The sequence below is a fragment of the Aulonocara sp. 'chitande type north' Nkhata Bay genome, linkage group LG9 (genome assembly GCF_057382095.1).
Source record: "Aulonocara sp. 'chitande type north' Nkhata Bay isolate Kocher_YH1m ecotype deep benthic linkage group LG9, A_spYH_male_GT1.1, whole genome shotgun sequence".
Lineage (NCBI taxonomy): Eukaryota > Metazoa > Chordata > Actinopteri > Cichliformes > Cichlidae > Aulonocara > Aulonocara sp. 'chitande type north' Nkhata Bay.
The window spans coordinates 27770725-27795995 of NC_141352.1; the positions used below are offsets into that span (position 1 = coordinate 27770725).

General features: G+C 42.0%; 1 protein-coding gene across 3 annotated transcripts in view; it reads right to left on the bottom strand.

Annotated features, from left to right (window-relative positions):
• The window catches only part of drosha (drosha ribonuclease III), a 151137-nt gene that overhangs the window by 24048 nt on the left and 101818 nt on the right, over window positions 1-25271 (bottom strand). For all 3 annotated transcript variants that reach the window (XM_086306751.1, XM_086306750.1, XM_086306752.1), the window contains 4 exons: window positions 23431-23475; window positions 17634-17791; window positions 5509-5614; window positions 4204-4345 (listed from right to left, as the gene is read on the bottom strand). In XM_086306751.1, coding sequence (XP_086162877.1) covers window positions 4204-4345; window positions 5509-5614; window positions 17634-17791; window positions 23431-23475 — 451 coding nt within the window. The remainder of the gene's footprint in view (window positions 1-4203; window positions 4346-5508; window positions 5615-17633; window positions 17792-23430; window positions 23476-25271) is intronic.

The following is a 25271-nucleotide window of genomic DNA, read 5'->3' on the forward strand; positions in this document are numbered from 1 at the left end:
GCCTCCCACACAGGTGGTGCTATCGGTCATCAGCGATCGTCCAGAGGGACAATAGGATGATCGGACTGTGGAGCACAATGCCCAACTCACCCTCCACCCCAGGTTCTCTATTTGAAGAACCACATCTACTGTCATGAATGCTCTGCTAGGGCTGCTCAATTAATCGAATTTTAATCACGATTACGATCTGGGCTTTCAACGATCATTAAAAATGACTGAGCCGATTATTAGCCCCTCCCTCATTTATCCGCGACACCTTAAAGGCCGTCTGTGAAAATATTGTCGGGCATAAACCGGTCCGTGGCGCAAAAAAGGGTGGAGACCGCTGATTAAGAGGACCCGAGGGAAGCTCGGAAAGCTAAGCAGAAGTTATTTGGAGAGTGACTGCCGTTGGTTGAAAAGAGAGTTTAAAAAAAAAAAAACTTCAGTGGTGTTGCACACTATTTTATATTATTTTTTAAAGTCATTGTTAACCCTTTAAAGCCGGTCAGAGCAGCATGCTCCGTTTTGCGTAACTATTTTTAAATCCCTATAGAACCTGAACCGCGTAAGCTAGCGCAATAATTTGTTTTGCATATGAAACCGGAGGAGTTGTACTTACATCTGATGCCATCAGCTTGTCCTCGGTCACGGTTTCGTTCCACATATAGCTTTGCAAAAATTGCATAAAAAGCGCTTGCATGAACAAAAACATAATATTCCAGAAACACGTTTTGCCGTTCCTGTCAGCTGTTCGTAACACTTCCCACAGTGAAATGATGCACATGCTGTTTTCTTTGCAAATTTGCATCATAGGATTGTTTTTTTGTTTTTCCTGCAGTATATAAAAATTGCTGTATCTCCAAAATAAAACTATGAAGACACTCAAAATAAATTTCCTGTGGTGGGAAACTATTTTTTGCAACTTTATTGTATTTAAAGTTTTGAGGGATAAACCTCTTAAAGTAGAAATATATGTAAACAAAACAAAAGCGATTTTCAATTTTTTTGTAGTTTATTGCACTTTTTTGCAATTTATGTAATTACTATGGACTTAATGCATACATATTATTAAAATATGGGCTATAACAGTTGTATTGATGTATAGCAACTTGAAATGCTCCCACAAATGGCACTACAACATGTAAAAAAAAAAATATATAAGCTCTGGTGGACTTGGTTCTATGGTAGGTCTTAAAGGGTTAAATAAATATCGTCAAATAATCGTGATCTCAATTTCAGTGAAAATAATCGTGATTATCATTTTTGCCATAATCGAGCAGCCCTATGCTCTGCTCCTGTTTTCCATGGATGTCTGTGGAGGTCCCGTCCCCCAAAACAGCGCCGCACCACCAAATTTAAGTTGCTGCAGGTAGAATAACAATCCTCTTACTGTTTAATGATATGCACTTGTGCTACTATATCATACGAGTTTAGTATGTATATGTAGAAAATTACATTTTACATGTGAAAAAATAAATCTGTCAGCGTAATGCAGTGGGAGGAAAGTATCGAGCACCACAGAGAGACAGCTTCTTAATGGCCTCCAGCATATATTTCCCATACAGTAATGGCATGTTTCCAATAAGTTACTATGGGCTGATTTATTTGCCTAGTTGCTTGTTGGCTGTTTCCTGGTTGTGATGGAGAGCGGCCTAGAAAAGGGCCATGGATTTCTAATTCGCTTGTCAGAAAAGAGTCTCAAAAGCACCGGTGACACGGGCTGATCCCTGACAGGCTTCCCACCCACAAACTCTACCAGATGAGTTTGACAGAACAACAGAAGTACCACCCTGATGGACTGAACTCTCCTCACTGTGGCAGCACCCCTGTTTACACCTTAAAGAGCAGGTAAAATTAACATAGGTCCTTCTCACCAGAGCCACAGTAACAAGACTAAAATGCACAAATATGACCAAAATCATGAAAAACAGGTGGTCCAACACTAATTATATTGTACTCGTACTCATTATAATTTATACATACTAAAATAGATTTGAATGACAGTGGCAGGTGCTGCCTACTCACTGCCAGCGCCCTGGGGCACATTATTTTTCACTTCTTTGTTATTTCTATTTTTCTGTTTAGCTAATCATTAAAAACAAACTCACTCTCTTTGTGTAAACAGCAAAGAGACAAAAGCACAAACCCACCACTTTTGAAGCACATATATTGGCTGTATTTTCAGCATTTTAATCTTTAGTTATGAGACACGCTGTCATGTGTGGTGTCAGTATCCATTTCCTGGTCATTTCCACATAGAATCCAGTTGCACATCGTGGGGATTAACTGCCCACTGCCACTGATAATAACCAGAAATACCAAAATGTCCATTAAAGCAGGAGCAGAAAAATCCAACTAGACAATTCACCGATTGTTTTATGCTTAGCTGTGGCCCCATAAACATTGCAGCGAACACAAAAATAGCTGCCATGGTAAGAAAACTATTATCTATAATACTGCAAGTAATATGGCTTGTTATGGATATGTATGAATGAAGTAGTGGGCCATATCTAAGAGACAGAAAGCCATCTCTCTAACAGACTGAAGAGCACAGTGATATTACAAACTCCATGTCTGGAAAAGACTTTATATTGGTGGTGCTATTTAAGCTGCTTTGCATCCCACCTATACCCCAGCAGCAGGCCAAGTGGGGTAATCCAGACATTCAGCAACAGTTTCCAGACTTTCCCAAGCCAGATGAAATATATCATATTTCCAGCGGGTTTGGGTCCTCCCAGAAATCCTCCAAAGCAGCAGTTCCCAACCTTTTTTGCACCACGGACCGGTTTATGTCTGACAATAGTCTCACGGACCGGACTTTAAGGTATCGCAAATAAATACAACAAAATAAAACCGGTACCCCAAAAAAAGAAGATTTATTCCTAACACATGGGAAAAGACCTAGGCAAACCGAGTTAACGATAAAAACAATAAAAACCATAAAAAATAATTTCCCCCAGGGATCAATAAAGTATTCTGATTCTGATTCTGAAATTTCACACCCGAGCTTCAACTCTCGGGGCCTGGTACCAGTCCATGGGTTGGGGACCGCTGCTCCAAAGGGAAGTGCACAGGAAGCATCCTAAGCAGAAGCTTGAGTCGCCTCAACTGACTCTTTTCAACAGAAAAGAGAAGTGCGTCTACTGTGACCTGCTATGGCAATGGTGTCCAATCCCAGGCCTCAAGGGCTGGTGTCCTACAGGCTTTAGATGTGTCCTTGATCCATCACAGCTGATTCAAATGGCTAAATTACCTCCTCAACATGTCTTGAAGTTCTCCAGACGTCTGGTAATGAACTAATCATTTGATTCAGGTGTGTGGACCCAGGGTGAGATCTAAAACCTGCAGGACACCGGCCCTCGAGGCCTGGAGTTGGCCAAGCCTGTTTGCTAAGCCTATTCCACCATTTTTCAGCAGAGAGTCATGCCCTCAGATTGCAGGTATACTGACTCTTATCATGGCTGCAAAAGATTCCAGTGCATTTAAAGGTTGAAGGCCAAGCTCTGATGAAGATAATGAAAAACAAAACGAAACAGGATTGTTTTTTTTTAGGTTCTCGAGATAGATGGACAGGATCAGCCCCCTCCTACCTAGGGCTGATCCTGTCTATGAATATCACAAACAGGATAGGATATAAGGGGGAGTCCTAGAGGAGTCTGACACTCACTGTAAATATGCTTGACTTTATGCCAGAAAGAGCTCTAACTTTGGTTATACAAGAACCTGATGGGCTATAAAAATGTAATTTTGGGAGTGCGGTCATAAACCTCGTCATGTAGACCTGGTGGTCAAACTCCCATGACCCATCCAGACTGCAGTTCTGATGAATCCAGTGATATTGCATACATTTATTGTACTGCAAGTCACATACTGGTAAAAAACAAAAGTCTTATTAAGCCTGCAGAACCACAAGCCAATTAATAGCTCATTAATTATGAGAAAATCTAGCAGCTGCAGCAGGAAGATTAAAAAAAGCCCAAAATAAAAACTACAGCGGCACACAGGGAGCATTTTCCAGCCTCTTAAGCAGAGAAGTGACTTTGTTTGACATCCACCACAGAGCGAACAAAGAAATCAATAATGTTACACCATGCTGCCATCTTAAACTGCACATTCTGGAGAGACATACAAGAAAAGGAGTCGGGTCTATAAAAGTCTATAAAGACGGTCTTTCTAGTCATTTTAGATTTGCAGAGATGAATCAAAGAGCTGGGAACCTACACTCCAACAAGTCGGCCAGAGTCTTGGTCCGCAGCGCGACTGGACGTTTGGTTTTGTCGTTGGTGATGGCGAACTCCTGCATTCCCAGCTCCTCGGCCACTTTGGCCTGCGTGCGGTTGTTTACCAGGGAGCTACGGAGGAGCTGCGGGCGAACAAACAGAGGATCGCATTTTAAAGTCCGCCTGTCAGAACACTGGAAACACCAGAGTAAGATCCACACTGCAGAAGTACACAGGAACATCAAAATGGAAGGGAAACATGAAATAATTCATCAAAGACAGACATGGTTATGCTGAATAAATGTTTCAGGGTGATTGCACGTTAGTCTGTTAAATATTGCATTGTGACTTGGAGCTGAGCGCCTTTACAACATGTTAGATTGGTTGAAGTACATTTAAGTCCCTAAAAGGAAAAACAAAAACACTTTAAATATAGCTACAAGATGTGGAAAAGAGCAAATGGAATGCAATATGACTGAATGTGTCTTGCTGTGATATGCCCTCCTTAACAGTACACACGCAATCACAATTGGAGCCACAGAAACACGCACTAGTTGAATGGGCACTTTTTCTTCCTCCCGATTTGAAATCCATTTCAGATGTACCCCGTCTTGACTCTTGGGCATTGCTGGAGCTTTCAGTCTCTAAACCAAAGCTCGCTGGATGCTTTTACAAAAATTACGTCATGAAATATCCATAAAAAATAAAATAAAAAAATAACTGCAGAGGTTCTTATTCAGTTTTTAGACCAGCTCGATCCTTGCAGCCTCCAGCAGTGGGGTCCTCTGAAGAGAAGTGCTGATGCTCGACTAAAAAGACGGCGCCGCAATGCTGTTTGACGCCGTCGGAAAATGGACTTGCGTGTTCAAAGTGTGATCATTTGCTTTGTACCTGTGGTACAAGCCGTGCAGGTTCGCGCACACGCAACTTTATTTTTCAGACACTTGACAGCTTTTGCAAAAATGTGCCAACAAAGATGTGTTGCTGAAAACCACTGAACAGTTCCGTCTCATGACGATACCCATCACGAGGAGTACAGTAAACATACAGGCACAGCATGAGGGGGGGTGAGTGGAAGAGAGCTGTGGAAGCAAAAAGGTAAAAAAAAAAAAAAAAAAGAGGAAGATCACAGATTTATGAGAAGGGAAGAAGGTGGGGAAAGAAATATCACCCCTCAAATGATGTAAAAGGCAGGAGACGGTGGAATAAAGACCAAACACGGGTGTAAAAGAGGAAGATGTGAGAAGTACATGGCTGCAGGTGGAAAAAAAGCCTTAGGGGAGTGTTTTAAGTGATTTGATCTTACTGTTAAATGTCCTTCATGGTGGTCAGGAAAGTGGATGAAGAGATATTCTGTGGCTACCAGCTGCATGATGGAGTCTCCCAGGAACTCCATCCTCTGGTTGTGGCCCCTGGATAAGAAAAATAAAGGAACAGCGAGTGGCGTAAACAAAGGCGAGGCATGGAGAGAAAACACAAGGTTACCGAAGGATAATGTGGGGAATGAAACGATATGTGGGATGGGAGGAGGGTTAAAAAAAGGGGGAACAGGGAGCGTTTCACATGAGGTCATTCATGTACACATCAATGGGGCATGAAAGGCATCGCGCTCTCTCGACAAATCTACCGAGCTTTTAGTCTTTTAACAGAAACGGCAAAGTCGGCTGATGTACATTTCATGGGTGGCCTCTGGGAACAGCTGCACTGACAGGGTGTGTGACAAGTCGGAAGCAGCCTGAAGTAGCAGGCCCTTATGAAGAAATCCTTCAGCTTTGATTGCAATTCAAATTTAAAGGTACGAAGAAGAAAAAAGAAAGAAAAGAAAAATTCTGGTGCACCTGCAGGAGAGCCTGTCAAAATCCTAAGCCTACAAAAGGCAGCAACTGTGCGCGCAGCTTTAGAGAACATCTTTTAACCCTCAAACAATTCCTGGAAAAAGCTCATGGCAGCACTGTGATACTGTACATCAGCTCCCTGCCTTTCTCCACTACCAGTGAAAAGCAGGGAGGATACTGTAACTCCCCGCACAGTGTTAGACAGGGCAGGACGAGAGGGGTGTGAGGGGGGGTACGCAACTGCTGTTGCTGCTGTAATGGTCATTAATTAAACAGAATTATAGATTAGCATTGCAGATGTGGGCTGGTGCCATGCCAGGCAGGCAGGAAGCGTCGGGTAGGGTGGGCGTGAGCTAGCGCCATGCAAGCAGGGAGGTATATTCAGCAGCAGAGCGCATATCCATCTATAGCTAAGAGCTCCACGCAGGAGGGGAAGTCTGAAGATGAGAGAGGGAGAAGATGAGGAGGTGGTTGACATCAAAGAGAGAAAAAGGCCAAAGTTTATTGTCCAATTTTTAGCGCTTCTGCCTTTTATGAGCTGCCGCCAAAGAGATCTGAGGTTAAAACAGAGCGAAACTGCAGTTAAAGCATATTAAGCAGAAATGTGTCCGTCTAGATTTTTGATTAAAGTCTTCATTTGTTTTTTCTTTGTTCTTTTGACCAATTGTTTATCTCGGGGCGGCTGTGGTTCAGCAGGCAGAGCTGGCCGCCTGCCAATCGGAAGGTCGGTGGCTCAATCCTCGGCTCCTCCAGAACATATATCAAAGTGTTCCTGGGCAAGATACCGAGTCTGTGTGTCTTTGTGTGTGCGCAAGATAGTTAGAAAGCACTCAAAGGCATGGAATAAAGTGCTGCGCGAACGTGTGTGAATGGATGAAATCGGCTTTGAGTGCTCAGGTAGAGTAAAAGTGCACTATATAAGTACCGGCCCGTTTACCATTTACAATGAAAAATATACACTAGAACTGTTGAACTGGACCGACAGTTCTAAAACTCAATGCATCAGAAAAGTATTATCAAGTGTCATCCTTTTAAAAACGATCGTACAGTGTTGAAGTTTTCGCTAAGCCTTTACACCTGTGTAGTTGGCTTTGGGTGTAATTATAAAGTTATGTCCACAAAATAAGTGACGACTGTTGTGATATTTTGATACCACGGTAGCATTTACAGGATATTGCTTTGTAGTGAAAACTGTTACTCAATAAGGCCCATTTACTAGTTGTTTTTCTCTTTCTCTCTGACCCAAGAATTGATGTGTAAGACTCACAGGCTGGTACCCCAAGGTCGAAAATACCACAGAGACGAGACCACTTCCTTACTCCCATCCTCCCTTCTTTATCTCTTAGAAAAAGGCTCGTTAAAGGCCAGGTGGTTCGTTTCAGAATTCACTAATGAAAGAACTCTGTATTCTATGTCTAGGAGTGTATTTTGCTGGAATGATCATAAATTGTAGCTGAACTGATAAACTACACAAAGGATACTTCTTTGCTCACAAGGCAGGAAGACGTTTCCTTATTTGGTCTGTACTGGTTTGAACTGAGAACTTGCTGACACACGAACCTTTTTTTCCTCTATATAAGCTGTTTTGTACTGAATAAACCTTTGAGTTGATTTGGGAAGGCAACCTGAAGCAGTCTGTGTTTCCTTGTTCTCCCAAGCTACTCCCGGCGCTGTAACTAACCCAGCTGAATGGCATACTTGAGTGTTACTTTGAATAATTAGGAATCTAATAAAGAAAGGACAGAACTCTGCTTATCGGTGCTCGTGCCTTGGAGGGAAACCGGGATGGAGATTTTCTCTTCAACGACCACACGTGATTTCAATTTCTCCCCTTCAAGGTAGCCTTCCAGCATGGCTGTTAATTTCCAATCACACCCTGGAAGTTGTTTTGTCACCACATGCACTTGTGACTCAATATGTCTGGGATCTTATCCAGTGCGCCCAAACAATTTTAATTTCAGTTTGTGGATGTAAAAAAAAAAAAAAAAAACCCTTTCAGTGCACTTGGTGCCAACAGTTCAGGTTTGTGGTTTTCTGGATGTTAAAGTAGAATTTTGGAACGATTCGGTCACGACTTCACGGTGCACAACCCCGTGAATGTCAAACAAAATGGTGAGCATGCTCTTGGTTGCACTCCAGACTTAATGCATTTCCTTTGAGCTTGAACACTGAAGGCTGCTGTTTGGTTATTGAGTTGTAGCCAGAAACCCAGATCTCAGCATCGCTGATGATCCTTGACATGAAAGTTTGGTCAGTTTAACAGAAAAGGCTCTCGGAGGCCTGTGGTGAATTTCAAGTAGTAAACAAACTACTTTCAGGAAGAGAGTTAATATTAGCAGCCATGCTGGAAGCACTCTACAGGTGCACAAGGAGAGATACTCATCCAAACTTAAATCCACCCAAGTGGGTCTCTCCTAATGGCCCACCTAAGAATGAACGGCGACTGGGCCCGGACCTGCCTCGTAGAAACCCGTCTTGACAGATGACAATTTTTTTTTAATCAGTTCTAAAAACTGCTTTTGTGTCCACTGTGAAAGTTTTGTTGCTGCTCTTTTGTTTTAGCTGTTATGTGTATTGTTATTTCTTTTATTATTTGACTCGATGATGGCAGAAGCATAAGAAGTAGGAGTGCTAACTTCAAACTACAACACCAGCATAATGTTGCCGTCTTCACGTTTAATCGATTTTCCTCGTAACTCTTTATATTAATTTTACTTGTCACTCAAACTCCTCTTAAATATTTAGATGTTTAATACAAGAAAGAAGAAACCGATTTGAATTGTTGCGCACTCAAAGATCACAGAACAGTTGATACACCAAGAACTTTTTGATATCACTGTGTATTCGAGGCCCAGGACAGAGCTTCATTAGGAGTGAAGGGACACTGCCTAATGCAGACTCCACATTAAAAATAATCACAGAACGTCTTAATGAAAAGGCTCTGCTTCATGAGAGCGTGGAGAACTGAGGTTGGGAAAAGCAGGGGGACAAGGGGAGGGGAACAAAGACCAGAGATCAGTCAGTTTTCATCCTGCACCTCAGCACTGTACATGTGCACACGTGTGGTAAAAGGCTCAAAATCTATCACGTATACCGTTTGAGAGCTGAGTAAAACCGGGGATGCCAGAAAGAATGTGGTGGATAGGAGACGATTGAAAAGGTGTAGTGTGAGCTAATTTCACATCCAATAGGAGGCAGAGCGGGAAGGCAAAGAGGGGAGTGACAGTGAGAGATGAAACGAAAAAAAGGCAAGAGATGGGGGGAAAAAGAAGAGATAGAGTAGGTCAAAGAGGAATGCGTCGCCGTGTGAAGCAGCACAAAGAGCCATCCCTTATTCACTTCAACAGCAGAGGCACAATGCTCCAGTAAGGTGGGGGAAATTGAAGTAAAGTGTGGAGCCAAGGTCTTTATTCGCCTTTGACTTTGATCTAAAATACCTTTAACAGGCCCTCTGAAGAGGCGGCGACAGGCTGCCCGCTCCAAAAAGGGGCAAGTGCACCATTTTTAAAGCCTATTTTTCTCTTTTTAGGGAAATAATGTTCTTGTTTCATATGTGCATGCTTGTGTAAGCTTCAGATGTGTAATCGCCAACTACTTTTGACAAAGTTTTGCTTTAGTTGGGGGAAACTGGAGCGGTCACTTTGGACTCCGAACGTAAGGAAACAGTGATTTTAGGCAACCGGGGAAAAAAAAAGGGGGGGGGAAACCATTTGCACCGCATGAAAAGAGCAGTTTTAATTTAAAATGACTCTCTGACAGAAAGAAATCTCAGGGTCTCCTCTAGCAAAGCTGCACTGAACAGAAAATGAAGCTGGAATTAGATTTATATAAAAGCTTAATTTACAAACTATTTAATAAACTATGTAATGTAACAGGCTGAAAGCTTGCATTATTTGAGCTCATCTTATTCAATCTCACGGTCAGGAAATTCTTTATAGGAGATCATGCAAGTGGAATTCTATTTGCTTAAAGAGTGGTCACTGCTCAATGTTATTTTCTAATTTCTATTTTCAAACTAAAGTAAACTGCAAATTCCTATTACGCGTTGGCTTACATCCATCACATACATACACAGTGAATGCTTAAACATAAACACTTCTCAAAGTATCTAAAGCCGAGAGGTTTTGTAAAACCCACATCAACATATACATAGGCTACGTTCACACTGCAGGTCTTAATGCTCAATTCCGATTTTTTGATCAAATCCGATTTTTTTGTCTGCTTGTTCACACTACAAATAAAATGCGACAGCAAACGCGCTCTAGTGTGAACGCTCAAAGCGTCCCGCATGCGCAAAAGAAGACGTCACACACAACGCGCTCTGTTTAGACCCAGAGCAAACAGTATTGTTTGACTGATGGCCCTTAATATAAAGACTTCAGACTTCAATTTTTGCTTTAAGTTATTTTGTTATTTACATAATAATGTAAATAACCTAACAATGATCCTTATTACTGTTTAAGAGAGGAGCGGTGCTTCAAAGGATAGCTGCAGATTTCTGTCAGAATCTGCAGATTATACAGTACAAATAAAATGTTCACATTTCTCCAACGTTGTCTTCCCAACAGTTTCACTGACATCTATACTGGATGGCCAGGAAGCGTTCGCGATGTCTTCTCGGGCGCTGATAATTGGCGTCTGTCTTGTGTCAGTGACGTAAAAGACTGATTTAATGCAACATGACCGTTCAAACAGCAGTCGCTTTCTAAAACATCGGATATGTATTGGATTCAGTACCACATACGAAAGTGACCCAGGTCGGATTTGAAAATATCGGATTTGTGCCGTTTGCACTGTCATACCATGATCGGATATGGGTCGCATAGGGTCAAAAAAAAAAAAAATCGGATTTGATGCGCTTTCGCCTCCAGTGTGAGCGTAGCCTTAGGTCCATAGTTTTTGGGTAAAGGCACAATTTGGGTGAAGTTGCCTCGGTGCACACCACCATTTTAACCCAGGCAATCAAGATGTGATTGAAGTGCCTCTTTAATGCAAGGAGCTCAAGGAAAGTATTGCAGAAATTACAGCCAATTTTAGACACACTCCCCATTTTTCTTAAGGCTGAAAAGCACCTGGACACTTCACTGACGACCACTTTTATGGTCATGCAAGGCCTTTTCAACTTTTTCCATTAAAAATCAAGCAGATTAAAGATTTGCAGTTCGTTTGGTAGTTTCTAACTGGAAATCTAAAATATGATGTCTAAAGAGACGAGGCCTTAATTAGACTGAAAAAACAAAGTAGACTTATGAGAGAGGCGGCAAAAACAACAGGAGCGGTTAAATCAGCAATCTGATGAAGGGCTGAAGAGAACGAAGGTACTGGCCGGCTCAGCAACACCAGTGCCTTTGACTTAAACCGGCACTGGTCGAAGAAAAAAGTAGAAATATTTAAGTATGAGAGAGATGAGGACTTATTTCAGTTAATTCAATCTTTTTTTTTTAAAACGCCAAAGAGCTCACAGCATTGTTTTGGGAGGGGAAAACCCCTCAGACGTGTTGTTAGCCACTGGATGAGGCAAGTGACGTCAAACGTCACGCTACAAACCTTAACACAAGTCCTGAAAGAATATTCGACAAAGTTCGGAGACCTTTTAGAGCTCATGGACTCATGACTCATGGATAACATTCAGTGTTTGGCTGGTTATTCTGAGAGTTTCTTCTCTCTTTTCTTTTTGTGTTTTCTTTCTAGTTTACTGCTGATATTAATGCTTTTAAGATGATAACAAAGCTTTTGTTGAACAAGGTGTTCTGGATTCAGACTGCTCTAAACAGTCAGCTTTGTTTACTCCTGGGTCCGTGCGCCCTCGATGAGATCCATGAAATGGTCATCTCTGGCGCACAGCTCCGGCTGTGAGCACAGCAACCCGAATCTTTTGTTTATAAAGGGCAGCCAATCAAAACTAAGCTAGTCTAACGGGCGGGCAGACAGGAGCTGCACCAGCTTGCTTCAGAGAGTTGATGGATCGAGTTCTTGAATCAAGGCCCAGCATAAGATGAAGGATTATTTTTAATAAAATATTGTAAATTGCATTTGTGAATCATGCAAAGCTGTCCAAGTCCAACAATAAAACTGTGAAACTGGAAATGAGCATAACAGGCCCCCTTTATTAGATAATCTGCAGTGATTAGAGGTCCGAGAATAAAGCGGCAAAGAAGCTTCTCTGTACTTTATACATTTCTCTGCTTTTCACAGCAGCCTGAATCACAAATATTTCATTCACTAATTTCCTTTAACTTTCAATTTTAACCTAAAACTACCGTATAAAATATAAATGCACATATAAATGTTTCAAATGCCTTCTTTTCAAAGCTGTACAGTGAAACGTGCTCTCATTGAACAAACACTGAACATGAAGAAAAAGCCGGACCCCGTTTCATCCTTTTTCCCTAACAGTGAGATTCTTGCAACACACCCAGCTCTTCCGCTGTGAGAGGAGACAGGAAGCTCATCGCCTGGGGGCCGCAGCTCTCCATTACTGCTGTCTGATGCTAGCCTCCGGTCTCCGCCGCATCAAGACACCATCAGCTCCCACCCCTGCATCTTGCACTGTCTTCTCCTTCTAGGTCAGCTTGTCCTGGGTCACTCCCGTCTACTCGTCTTCGGCCTACCTTTTCGCGTGACCCTCCTTTCCATTTTCTGACCTTATTCTTGTCTCTATCACGACAGCCTGACCCACTTTGGTATAACCTTTGGTCCTTATGGGCAGCCATTGCTCAGTTCCAGCTTTCAAGTCAGTCGGCTCTATTTAGGTCAACATGCCTTTGGCTACTAATGAGCTACTGAACATAAATTACCCTGAAAATATATTAATTTGCTCGTTTTTGCTCCAGGAAAAGCAACAATACAATTCAGTGAAATAAAAAATACATTTGTTTAAAATTGCCACCCCTGCATTTTTTATTTATTTATTTGTTTTTAAACGTGAGGTCACCAAATTGGAAAATATAATTGGGATCAACCTTGAGTTGGAAAGTCCTTAAAGTGAAGCTCAGTAGGAGACAAACCTCTGGACCTCTAATCAACTTTGACCCTGACTGGAGAGATATTTGACATTTAAGTGATGGATTAGAACTAGGGTTGCCAACTCCCTGAAAAATAAATAAGGGACACCTCGTGGCCAGGGCCGGGCAACCCAGTTGTCTTCACCCTTCCCAGTGTGGTGAATTTTCTAGCTCTTTTTTTGTGTGTGAAATTATTTTTTTAACCATTTGACTTGAAGTTGATTTAAGCAGATGCATATTCTATTCTTTGTGATATGAACACATGTGAAACAAGTGATCATTTAGCCATTTATTTTTAGCTCAAAATGACAACATTAACACAGTAAAACAGGTCTCTTTCTTAAACAGAAGCCTGTCATGCTTAACCTTTGAGAATATAAGTAAATCTTTCTTTAAAAGAACTTTGTCCTGCTTAACTTAAAATAATAGAAAATAATAGAAAGAAAAACATTCTTGTAACAGTGCACATTTAGTGCATTTAGTACAATTGGCTTCAGCTGAGGTATTATTTCAGCTTTTCTAATGCTAATCAGCTGCTCCTGTTTGTAAACCCGCTTGTTCCCATGATTACGCATCATAACTCATCATTATTCATCTATGTATTACTTTTATGTATTAGTCATCTATTTGTTGTAATCATCTATCCTTGCAGTTGTTTATTACACAAAATAAATTATATTATCACACTTCTGGCCACATAGCGCTGATATTCATTGCACATGCCCATATTAACTTTTTCCAGCCAGGTGTTTTCCTTTTCCCATTCTTCCCTTTCTCTGAGGGGAACAAACATTGCTGCTCTAGTGCTGGGCTTACACTGTGCGATTTTTGGCCCATTTTGAGACGATTTTTGAGTCGTGCGACCGTTTTGGTGATCGGCCCGATTTTGGCCTTCATCGTGCATCGTGTAGTATACGTGGGGTAACGAGAAGTGATTAACACCTCACGACCAGCTCCCGATCATCAATCGCTCGTGAGGATCTCACCACAGCCGCTCACACTGCTCACGCGCAAACACGTAAACGTCGGTGAAAAAGATGGAGCAGCACGGCAGTGCAGCGTGTGATCTGGACACAAGCGATGGAGGCACAACTTGTAGAACTTTGGAAAGCTCATCCGAGCCTTTTCGATGTGGCATCACAAAATTATCACGACCACAACAACCGTGAAAATAGTTGGATCTACATCGCTGCTCAATCACAGCTGCCTGATCAACGTTTTTCATTAGCAATTTAGCAAAGTTGATGGTGGTGGTGTGCGTGTCTGTGTGAGTGAAAGACAGAGAGAGAGAGCGACAGATTTTCTGTTATAACCTTCATTTTATGGACGCACAGGGTGAGCTCTCAGGTCGCATCAGAGCATCGGGCCGTATAGTGTGAGACCTGCATCGTGACCTATGAACTTCTAACCCCTGCGAGTCAATCGTGCAGTTTGAGCAGGAGCTGAATATCGCGACTGAAAAAAATCGCACAGTGTCTGCCCAGCTTTAGGTGTACTGTCGTCCGAGACTTGCACCGCAGAGTCGGCGTTTGTTTCCCTGTTGGCCATGCTTCTTGTTGTGGTCACCTGTTGTCTTCCGGTATTTTCTCCGCAAGCGACCTTTCCTCGACCAATGAGATGAGCGGTAATCTGAATTGTCATACTCGAATTGTCATAAGTGTGCTGTCAGCTCATTGGTCACAAAGCAGGAGAGGGGCTGGGAATTATGTTTTCAAACAAAGCGTTAATTCCATAAACATTTATAGACTACTTTTGATTCTCACTGTATTACGGGACAAAGTGCGTCCCTTATTAGCTCAATACGGGACGTGTACTTTTGTTTCGAAATACGGGACGATTCCGTATTTTAAGGGACGGTTGGCAACCCTAATTAGAACATGCACAGCAGTGTGTGTGTGTGTGGATGTAATCCACACATGCACACTCACAAACGCACACAGAGCAATGTCCTAGTCCAAATCTAAGCAAGCAATTACAGAGTGCAGCCTGCCAATAAGATATCAGAGGTGTGCTGCCAAGGCTAATTTGCTTTAGCTGTCAAACTCACTAGTGTGTTGTTTGGTGGAGCTCAGAAGTGAGTTAAGCTTCAGTTGCAAATAACCCTCTCATAGTCTGAATCAGAAACACCTCAAATTGGAGTGAACGGTCTCATTAGCGGAAACATTTTGCTATGAAAATTGCAATCTTTTCAGCCTTTCATGTGACGAGTAAACAAGCGCAGCTACACAATAACGACGAGTTTGTTTCGGGCAGACCCGGCCGCTCTCTTCCCGATCAATTTTTAAGTCGTCCTTGTAGAAGTTTGTAACTTTACTGACTATTGAACAGATGTCAAAACAGAAGCGGAAAAAAATTCCAGTGTTCCAATGTCAGTGATAAATCACAGCAGCACTGCAGAGAAACACTGTAATTAATAGAAAAAGGGGAAAAAAGCAAACTTACACCTTAGAGTTAGTATATGTTTTATTGTATGTAGTTTAATGCTCATGTTTAGATCAATATGTTGTGTTTGAAACCTGCAACATTCATAGAGTTAAATAATCTTTACCGTTTAAGCCATTTTAACCTCTTTTTTTTTTTTTAAATGCAACTTTCTTCTGATTGGCTGCCACTAAGCTTGAACAGCAGGTAGGTGGGACTGTTGTGTTTAAAGTCAGGTCTGTGTGCCTGAAACATGGAGCATGGGCAAATAGTTCAAAAATGACACTAAGTTCTCACATATCTCAAAGGAAACTGTCACGAGGTTACGGAAAGGAAGGAAGGAGAATTTTTGACAACTCAGGAAAAGAGAAACTCAGTTATCAGAGAATCCAACTGTTCTCACATTAATCCCCTTACCAGTGTGTCCAGCAGACAGCCTACAAAGTAATCTGTTCTTATTCTTTCTAGCTCGAGAGATGATCCAACATAACTCCTTTCCTTTAAGATTCCCATGACCAAAGTCAAATTCCCTCCATCCATAACTTATCCAGGAGAATTCACCCAGCTTTTACGACTGCCACGCAGACACTTCCGGATCACTTCACCCAGTTAGGAACCTTCCAAAGCGAAATTGACTATTAGACTGCAAAGCCAATTCAGAAGTGTGCCTTAAGCCTGCATTCTCTGAACCTAATCTCCACCTGCAGAAGATTCTGTTAACTAGTCCACAGTGGAGAGCAGGAGCAGGACGACTGACACCAGCTGCAGTGCTGGAGTTGAAGTGCATCCAACCATGGGACGAGATCCTCTCTAAGGAAGCAGCTGAATGATCTAGAAGACTGCTACAGTAACAACCTGGCAAAAGAACCAGGCGACAGGGCACTGGATCTCAAACTGTGGGGCGGTGCAGCCACTCTCAAAAAATCATAATCATGATTATTTTGGTTAAATGTCCTATTATACAACTTTTTTCCCCCAACTGAATACTTCAGTTAAAAAAATCTAATTAAATGAAATAAAAAAGGTAGAGGTGGTGGAGCGTGGAAAGTTAGGGTTTAATCAGGGAGTGTGTTTGACTTTAAAGCCTCATATAAAGTCTCATAAAAGCAACCTCAAGTCCCAACCGGCCTGCCTCCATCACGAGATGTCGGTTTAATGCAAACGGGCGGCAACAGCAGCCTCGGTTTAAGCGACATAAAACCCAGGCTGAGTAACGCTGTCACGTGTTACTGAAAGCCTGAGAGACGCTGAGCGATCCAGAGACACAAACAGCTTCGGTCAATTTTTTCAGTGTTTTCACAGAATCAGGAAATCCAGAGTCTGAGGAAAAACGCATCGCTGTACAGGAAACCCAAGGGAAAAAAACAACAACTTTTTCCAGATTATTTTGTTTTCATTTATACTGGAAGCGAAATTGAAATTAGAATCTATTTGCCCAGCTGGAGAAGGAGCAAAGGACAAGGTGTCCCTTAGTTTCTCAGATTCAGCCCTCAATTGTGTGGAGTAAACATATTACTTTCTGAAAAAGGGTCTTTTGTGTAACAGTGTTATACATATATAAATATATATGACAAAGTAAATACGGACAAGCAAAAAGCTTTAAATGAGAATCCAGGAGTTCACAGGGTGGACAGTGAAATAAGACATGAATCAAATCTCCTTTTTCCCATGTGACAGCAGGGTTATGGCCTCACAGGTACCACAGACTACAAACACGAGGACTTCACAGTCCCCTGGGCCTCACTCTTGGCTGTGAAACCCTCGGATTAGGCTTTGTGCCAACAAACAAACCAAAAAAAAGAGCCATCTTTCACTAAGGTACTTTGAACATGACATTCAAGACATCATTTGTTACAGAAGCAGCTTTACCGACGGCGAGAACATGTATAAGCTGCAGGGGGTAAACATAATGATGATGTGGGAGGAGGCGGCTGCCGCATTCACAACAGATACAACAATTTAAAATGCTCAACATATAAAACTCCCAGCATTTCAGATTATATTATACATTATAATGCATCATGCCTCATCACCTCTGAAGGGAGCGGCAGATAAAAGTCTGGCTATTTCTGCAGCATCCCTGCAAATTGCATCTGGCCTGCTAGCGCCACACTTTGCATTTTAATTGGCCATAACTCTATTATCCACAAACAAACAGCGGAGGTACTTACAGGGTGAGGTGGTTAAAGCCCACGGTCCTTAAGGTGAAGGCTCTGGCCAGCAGGCGCACATGTGTGAACAAAACTCCGATAGACTCCTCGAATTGGGTCAGTTTTTGGAGGACCGGCGACGTCTCAATCAGCTGCCTGTCTGTCTGCGGCTCCTGTACCTGGAAAAGGACAAAGATCGCAACAAAGGAGGTTTGCTGACGAGATATGGGGCCCTGAAAGAGCTCTGGTCATTATAGATATAACGAAAACAGACAGAATGCCAGCACTCGCTGAAATCTGTTGTTCCTGTTTAGGATGATGGCTGTGGCAACAATAAACAAGACTTCTATTTATCAGTGAGTTCCAGCACTTGGTCTGTTTTGACCCTTCCAAGGCTACGTACGTGTGCCAGATCACTTTTCAATATTTGTACCCGACACACTCCTACTCATCTTTTATAGATCTGAGACTAGCCAGAGCCAACATTTAGTGAGTAGCAATTTTTCAGTGTTTACTTTTTGGCGAGTCCTTAGACCAGGTAAAGAGAGAGCTTAGTGCTAGAGCGCACGGTGATTATGCTAAATTACAGACTGCTTCCAGGGTGCTAACAGTTTGGGAAAGACCCTCCTTTGCTTCTACATAATAACATATCCTCAAACACAAAACCAGTCTGTGTGTTTTTGTTGTTTTTCTTTCAGTGTTTTGATTGAAGAGGAAGAACCTGAATCCCCTGCACACACCCCTGACCTAAACTCTGTCAGTGCTGCACCTCACTGTTGCTCTAGCAAACGGGAAATTCTCTCGCACTGACATCACTCAGAGTTAGGGTGACTGTGTTTAATGTGAACGTCCACCACAGTAACAGGATATACACTCAGCAGCCAACCAGGTTCAACTCCTGTCTTCTAACGCCGCTAACGTGGTCTGATATGATTATCGTCGTCGAGAGGGTAGGGTTGGGGTTTTGCCCGCAGTGCACCCTGCTTCATAAGATCACGAAGCTGAAATCATCTCAAACTGGTTTCTTGAACACAACGATGTATTCAAATGCCCTCCACAGTCACCGGAGCTTAATCCAGGAGTGCACCACCTGTGGGATGTGGTGGAGCAGGCGTATGACATCATGGATGGAAATGACTCTGGTTAAATCTAATATCAGGCAAAAAACCTGATATTAGGAAGGTGTCCCTAACAAAGTGGCCAGTGAGTGTATTTGACAGAAAAAACAAGCGGTAAAGCTCTATTGGCAGTTTTGTATTCAACTTGTTTTTAAGTAGAAATAATGTTCAGTATTTTTAGTGTTATTACATTTTTTGAGTAATGTTTTGTGTTTTGTTGTACTTTATTTATATTTTTGCTTATTTTTATCCAGCACTTTCTTACCTTTTCAGTTACTTATGTATTATATTTATCTTTTTTTACAAGGTATTTTATTACCACTGTTGACCTGTTTTAATTTTTGATACTTCATTTACTCCATTTAAATCATAATTTTGACGCACTGTATTCATTTTATTGAGCTGTTCTTTATTTAACTCAATTCATTTTGGGTTATTTTTAACGTTTTGGCTAATGTACTGCAGGAATTTCCCAACTTCTGGGCATAAATACGTAAAGAAATAAATATGAAATTTTCTGAATAAAATTTGATACGTAGTTATGAATAATGTGCTCGCGTTTGATGCGCCTAATCGCTTTTCGCTGTTAAATCTACTCTTTTGCCCTTGCATATACGTTTTGTAATTCATTTTAAAAATGTGCTCTTTGCTTTGGGATATCTCACAGCCCTGAATATGTATCTAGTAACAGCCAGCAAGACCACTTCAAGGATGCTTGAATAACACACCAAAGAGAAACTTGCTCAATGAAGTCGTTCTGCATAAGAGTGTCAGATAAATTCAGTAAATGAGATGAACCTCTGCAGTATGCGCTGCTTTAGGGCCTGTTTAGAGTGTGTGTTTTTCCTCCGACTCAAAACAAACTCAGATGATCTGGAGCAGATGGAATCTCTTAGTCATTAAGTTTTAAGTCAAACAGCTCCCTTTCCCCACCACTCTCTGTAAATCTGATGATTCCCACAGTCAATTAATATCTCTGGTGACTCAGTGGTACTGTAAATGCGCTGGCTTGTTATGTGAGCCTACTTGTGACTGTGATGAGACTTGAAAGAGCGGTTTTCAGTTGTGTAAATCGATATAGATTATGCTTTTAAGATTAGCTCCAGGGCATGGAGAGTTCAGAGGTAGATGGGTCCACGGCTCTCTTTAGCTACAGCATTTCCTCTCGTCTGTGCTCATTACAAAGAACATATGAAGAAAGAAGAGGAAGAAATGATATGCAAAGAAAATGTGTACACGCATGTTTGTTAAATCAACAGATATCCTTATGGGTGCATTAATTAGGCTGCTAGAATGAACTAATTGGTCTCTGCGTGGTGCAACTGTTAGCTTGACCAAGACATCTTTTCCACAGAAAACAGAAACATTGAGACGTGGACACTCAAAGGGAACGCATGCACATTCACTTGACCTTGTTAGTTTGCTCTATTTTACACTACGAAGTACCCTGAAAATAAGAATAAAGAATACACGCAAGGCTCTCAGAGGCAAGATAGCCACTTTCTTCATTTTCCAGCACTTTCTTTTGTCTGCGTTTTCGTGATGGAATGACAAGTAAACAGCGCTCTCAAAGTCTCCCATGTCGAGCCGCTGCACAGAGCAGAGATGTATTTTTAAACTCAGTATTTTAATTGGAGTGCTGCCGGTAATGTCATGCTTCCATCTTCCAGTGTGTCCTAAGAAACATTTCACTCCTGCCTTTTTTGCTCGTTCTGTTAATTAACGAAAGGCGTGTAAATGTCATGCATCGCAACTAACGACATCTGACGAGTTCAGCACTCATAGGCGCGAGCTTATCCTTCAGGGGAAATGGCCAGCAGCAAGGCTTCAAACGAAGTGAAGAGGAGACAGAAAAAAAGAAGAATCAACAGCAGCTTTGAAAAAAGATGGGGGAAAAAAAAAACATGTTTGAAATGGCTTCAAAGCATCACTTTCAGCTCAGTCCAGACAGAAAGCAGAATCAGAGCCCAGGTCTTCTGAGGCCAAAAAAAATAAATAAAATAAAATAAAAAAAATCCAGACTCTCATGTATCTCCTCAATAAACTAAAGGAGGAATTTGGCAATCCAAACTCAGTGTAAATGATGTTCTGGTAAATTATTCTGGAGAGCTGGAGGTGATGATGTGCTGGTGTGAATCAAGGAAAAAGGAAGGAGCGCAGAGTGATCCGCAGTATTCTGTAGGGTGAGGCTGCTGCAGGGTAGTGTATGCGTCTATGACAAAGATCTGTGTACGCACAATTACACACACCACCTCCAGCTGCCATCACCGTCGCCTCAAACCTCATTAAGGTAGCTTCTCTCATCTCTGCCCTGTCATCCCTCTGTTGGTCGGGGGGGAGGCTGGCACACCTTGTTACCTTTCAACAGCAGATTTAGGCAATAGAGGCTCAGTTAGAAGCAGAGAGCACGAACATGTCTGTGTAGATACTCAGTCACTCAGGTCATGACGGTCGTGTGCTTCGGTCAAAGGCGACAGGACTTCTTTTAGGTTCTTGAAGACATTTTAACTTTCATCCAAGAGGCTTCATCAGTGCTGATGAGAAGTTAATTTAACCCCTAGTGGGGCTGTCACCTCAGAGGTGGCACCAACACGCCTGGACTGGCCTACGACACCAAAATAGATTTAAATCTCAAGGGACGTCCTGGTTAAATAAAGGGTTAATTAAACCTTTATTTAAAGACCCAAAAAATATATTTAAAAAATCCAAATAAAAGTCATTAAACTCGTATTTCTTGGCAGCATTTTTTAAGCAATGGCCGTGAATTTCTCATCCATGCTTCCTTCCTTTTCTCATGGCCTGCTTTCAAATATTGGTCTTCTGTTAGGCTCAAAATTAGCTTGTTTTCTCCCCTTCTTCTTTCACTCGAGCCATAGTCCATGTCTCAGGGTAAAAAACATTTATCAACTCCATTATCGCAGCCCAAGCATTTATTTATTTAAATCAATGTTTTTCCAAAGAAAATGCTTTGGAAATGAGGCCTCACAGCAGGAGCGTTCTCCAGATAGGTTAATGCTATCTATGTCAGCACAGGTCACTCTTGCAAAGATGTGCCTTTTCTTCGGCTTCTGATTCTGACACTTCTTTTCCAGTTTCTTCTGATGGAAATTCTCCTACTTTCTGCCTTTAGGAGTGCATACCTTTCTCTTAGAATATCCCTCGTTTCTCCATGATCCACTTCAAGGTCTACAGACCAATCGGCAACCTCCAATCGCTAGGGAACAATGAGTATTTCCCAACAGCTTGGCTGGAGGTTCCTGGCCATGTCTAGGTGAGATTGCTGCGGTCACATGTTGTTTGTATTGAACTGCGTAACTGGAGCTTGAGCGGCTGCTTCACAGTTCCTGCCAGCAACCTGCAACAACCGCTCGTCAACATTTGTCCCTGGGGAGCACTCTTTGATGGGGGTTGTCAACAGGTCTCTCGGCATGGGCGATTGTAGCTTTAAATGCACGCGGTGATATAAACTTTTCCTCAGGGTGAGAACTTTCTGCACATATTTGAGAATGAGGCCTAATCTTCCAATTCCAAGATTATATGCTTAAATACATAAACAATTAAAGGGTAAATACAGCTTAGATCACATCACGGTTCAGGGTGCTTTCAAGCTACCGAGAGGCTGACACAATTTAGTCAGGTCTTATCCCACTGGCAGAGGACCACCCAGAGGAAACCTCTGCAATGCACAGTGTGTGGTAATGAGGCTGTATGACTACTCAAGCACACTGTGGAGGAACCAACCGAACCACAGAGCCATAGCAGGACTGACCCAAGAGCTCCACCCTGCCCACATTAACTGCTGCCACCGCCTGTGCAGCTCACCAGGAAAACAGGCTGCTGGGTACACAGTGGGTTTAGTCTGAGCACTGAACAAGATCAACAAAAAACATCCAGGCTCTCTGTGGATCTTGGGGATAACAAATACAGGGTTGAGGAGGCTAAGATATATTAAAAAAAACCCCAAACATATGTTGTAGGTAAACAAAAAAGCACAATGTTATTTTTTGGGGGGGCAAAAGCAGGATGTGTAAAAATGTACATACGCAGCAAGATGAAGAGAATAAAGCGCTTAAAGACGACTCGGCATACACACAAAGAAACACTTTCTCCTCGCAAACACATCAGAGAGAAGGATGCCTGACGGTCCCTGGAGGCCCCATGTGATTCGGGACTGTAATCCTGTTATGGCATCTTTGATCTCTTCTTCCAAATCCTAATTTCAAACAAACACTGTTGACATGTTTAATGTTTCTGGGCAGATCATGCAAAGCAAAGAGCAGCAGAACGGAGAGAGACTGAAGAGACGGATGATGGAGAAAGGATGAGGAGGGGGGGAAACGGGGGGGATGATGTGGCAAAGAGAAAAGGCAAGAGAGACTGAGTAAGTGAAAAAGCGGATTAGGGTCTCGACCAAAATGGAGAGCATCGAGACAAGGGAACAGAACAATAGAAACTAGTGGAAGGCTACCGGGAGCCTTGTGACAGCCATAAAGAGCTCAGTCAGCCTCAGGCAAAATACCCAACAGCTTGCCCACCTCTGTTACCGACACACACGAGAAGAAGAAGAAAAATAACACGCACATTTAGATGAGAAAACTTCAAAGATTCGCGAAGGCTTTTGTGTCTTGGGGGTGAGGTGAGTTTTAATGAGAGGTACCCAGACAAAATAAACATCAATAATAAAACATATCTCTCCTAACCTGCAGGGGGTGTGGTGGGTAGTTGAGCCAGACCTCCCGCAGATCCTGTGAAGACAAACAGAGAAGGGAACAAAGATGAAGAGTCAGGGGGAAGAAATTAGCGCATTTCCCCTTGGCATGAGGGTCATCCTGTTAATGAATATAATTCATTAACACTACAAATAAACACAGCGAATCATTAAAAGTAGCAAAAGAACCCAAAATGAATATTCAAAAATAGCGCATTTTTTATAGATGAAGGGTTATTTCGGCTTCAGATTGGTTGGTTTTGAACATTACAAAAGCTTCCCGGGCACAATATACTACCTCTCACACCGCTTTCCTTCACTGTGAATAGGAACCCAACCTTCAAACGATTTTTCTGCAACTACTTCTTTTGTTGCATTTTACCATGCATTTTCTGTAGCACTTGAACTTGAATATTTTTAAGCCTATGTGCACACGTGTATGTGTGGACTCTGTTAAGAGAAACAGAGTGTTGTAAACCACCTGATTTGGACAGATGTACAGAAAATGAGTCAGAGAGTGAGTTGTCTATAAAAGCCACTTGATTTCCAAAGCAGCGAGTGTGCCTAACGAGGAAGAGACTCCCTCTGAAACGTGACGCTGACAAATCAGTTCACACGTAGGAACTATTAGCGCTATTAGCATTATTAAGAGTAACCTCCAATGAAGTCAACGCAAAGTGGCAAAAACAGACAGTTCCTCTAGTGGCCACTAGAGGCTCTCTCCAAATGTGAGTCAACACACACATTAAAAAGACACATTTACAACCTGCTACAAAATACAGTTTAAAGGTTCAATAACCCACCTTGTAAGAGCTCTGGGGATAATTATTTTTACTACTCATTTTTAGTCATTAAACTGGAGTGCTTCACTGTGTGTGTTTTGTGTGCGTTGTTGGAGCCTTTTGGAGTGTTTTAATGGACTACGTGAGTAATATTATCGCCTTCTATCTGGTGCAGATCAACCTAGAAGTTCTTGCTTCAGTTTTGGTGAAATTCTAGAGCTTTATTAGTGTTCTCCTTCAGCGGACTCAAACTTTTTTTGCGCCACGGACCGGTTTAATGTCAGACAATATTTTCATGGACCGGCCTTCAAGGTGTCGCGGATAAATACAACAAAATAAAGTGATAGGAGCAAGACAAAAACTGTGGTATTTGGTAAATATAATAATAATAAATGTGAATTCACTGTGTAATTCTGTAACTTTATTAGCAGCGTCCTCCGGAAATGCACCAACAACATTGAGAGTAACATCCTCCTCTCTGCCCCTTAACGCTCTCTGGTCGCTATGGTAACGTGGAAACATTTCTTTCAAAATAAGACACACAACTATAACAAGGGGAAAAGACCCAGGGAAACAGAGTTAACGATAAAAACCATGAAAACCTCAAGATTTCACACCTGAGCCTCAACTCTCACGGCCCGGCTGGTACCAAACGGTCCGTGGCCCGGGGGTTGGGACCGCTGTTCTACTTAATTAGTAATTAGCCTACATGTGTGACTGTGTGATCCACCCTTGCAATTTATGAAAGGCAGCTAATGTCCACTGATAAATTAGCACTTTAGTCTTTCATCCATATAAAGCAACATCTGACTCTAAAACAATTAAAAATCACCAAATGCTAACACTGAAGCTTCAAAATGTGGAGCCCAAAACCAATGGGTGTTGTCACAGAGGCTAATGGCACTAAAAAGATATTCATATGCGTTACTGGAACGTAATTATTGATGCGTCTTTGTCACCGATTATTAATTATGTATGTCACTTTAATAATGCAACAGGAGACGAGTTTAATTACCTAAACACTGGTGGGTAGTTTTATCTCAATAACACA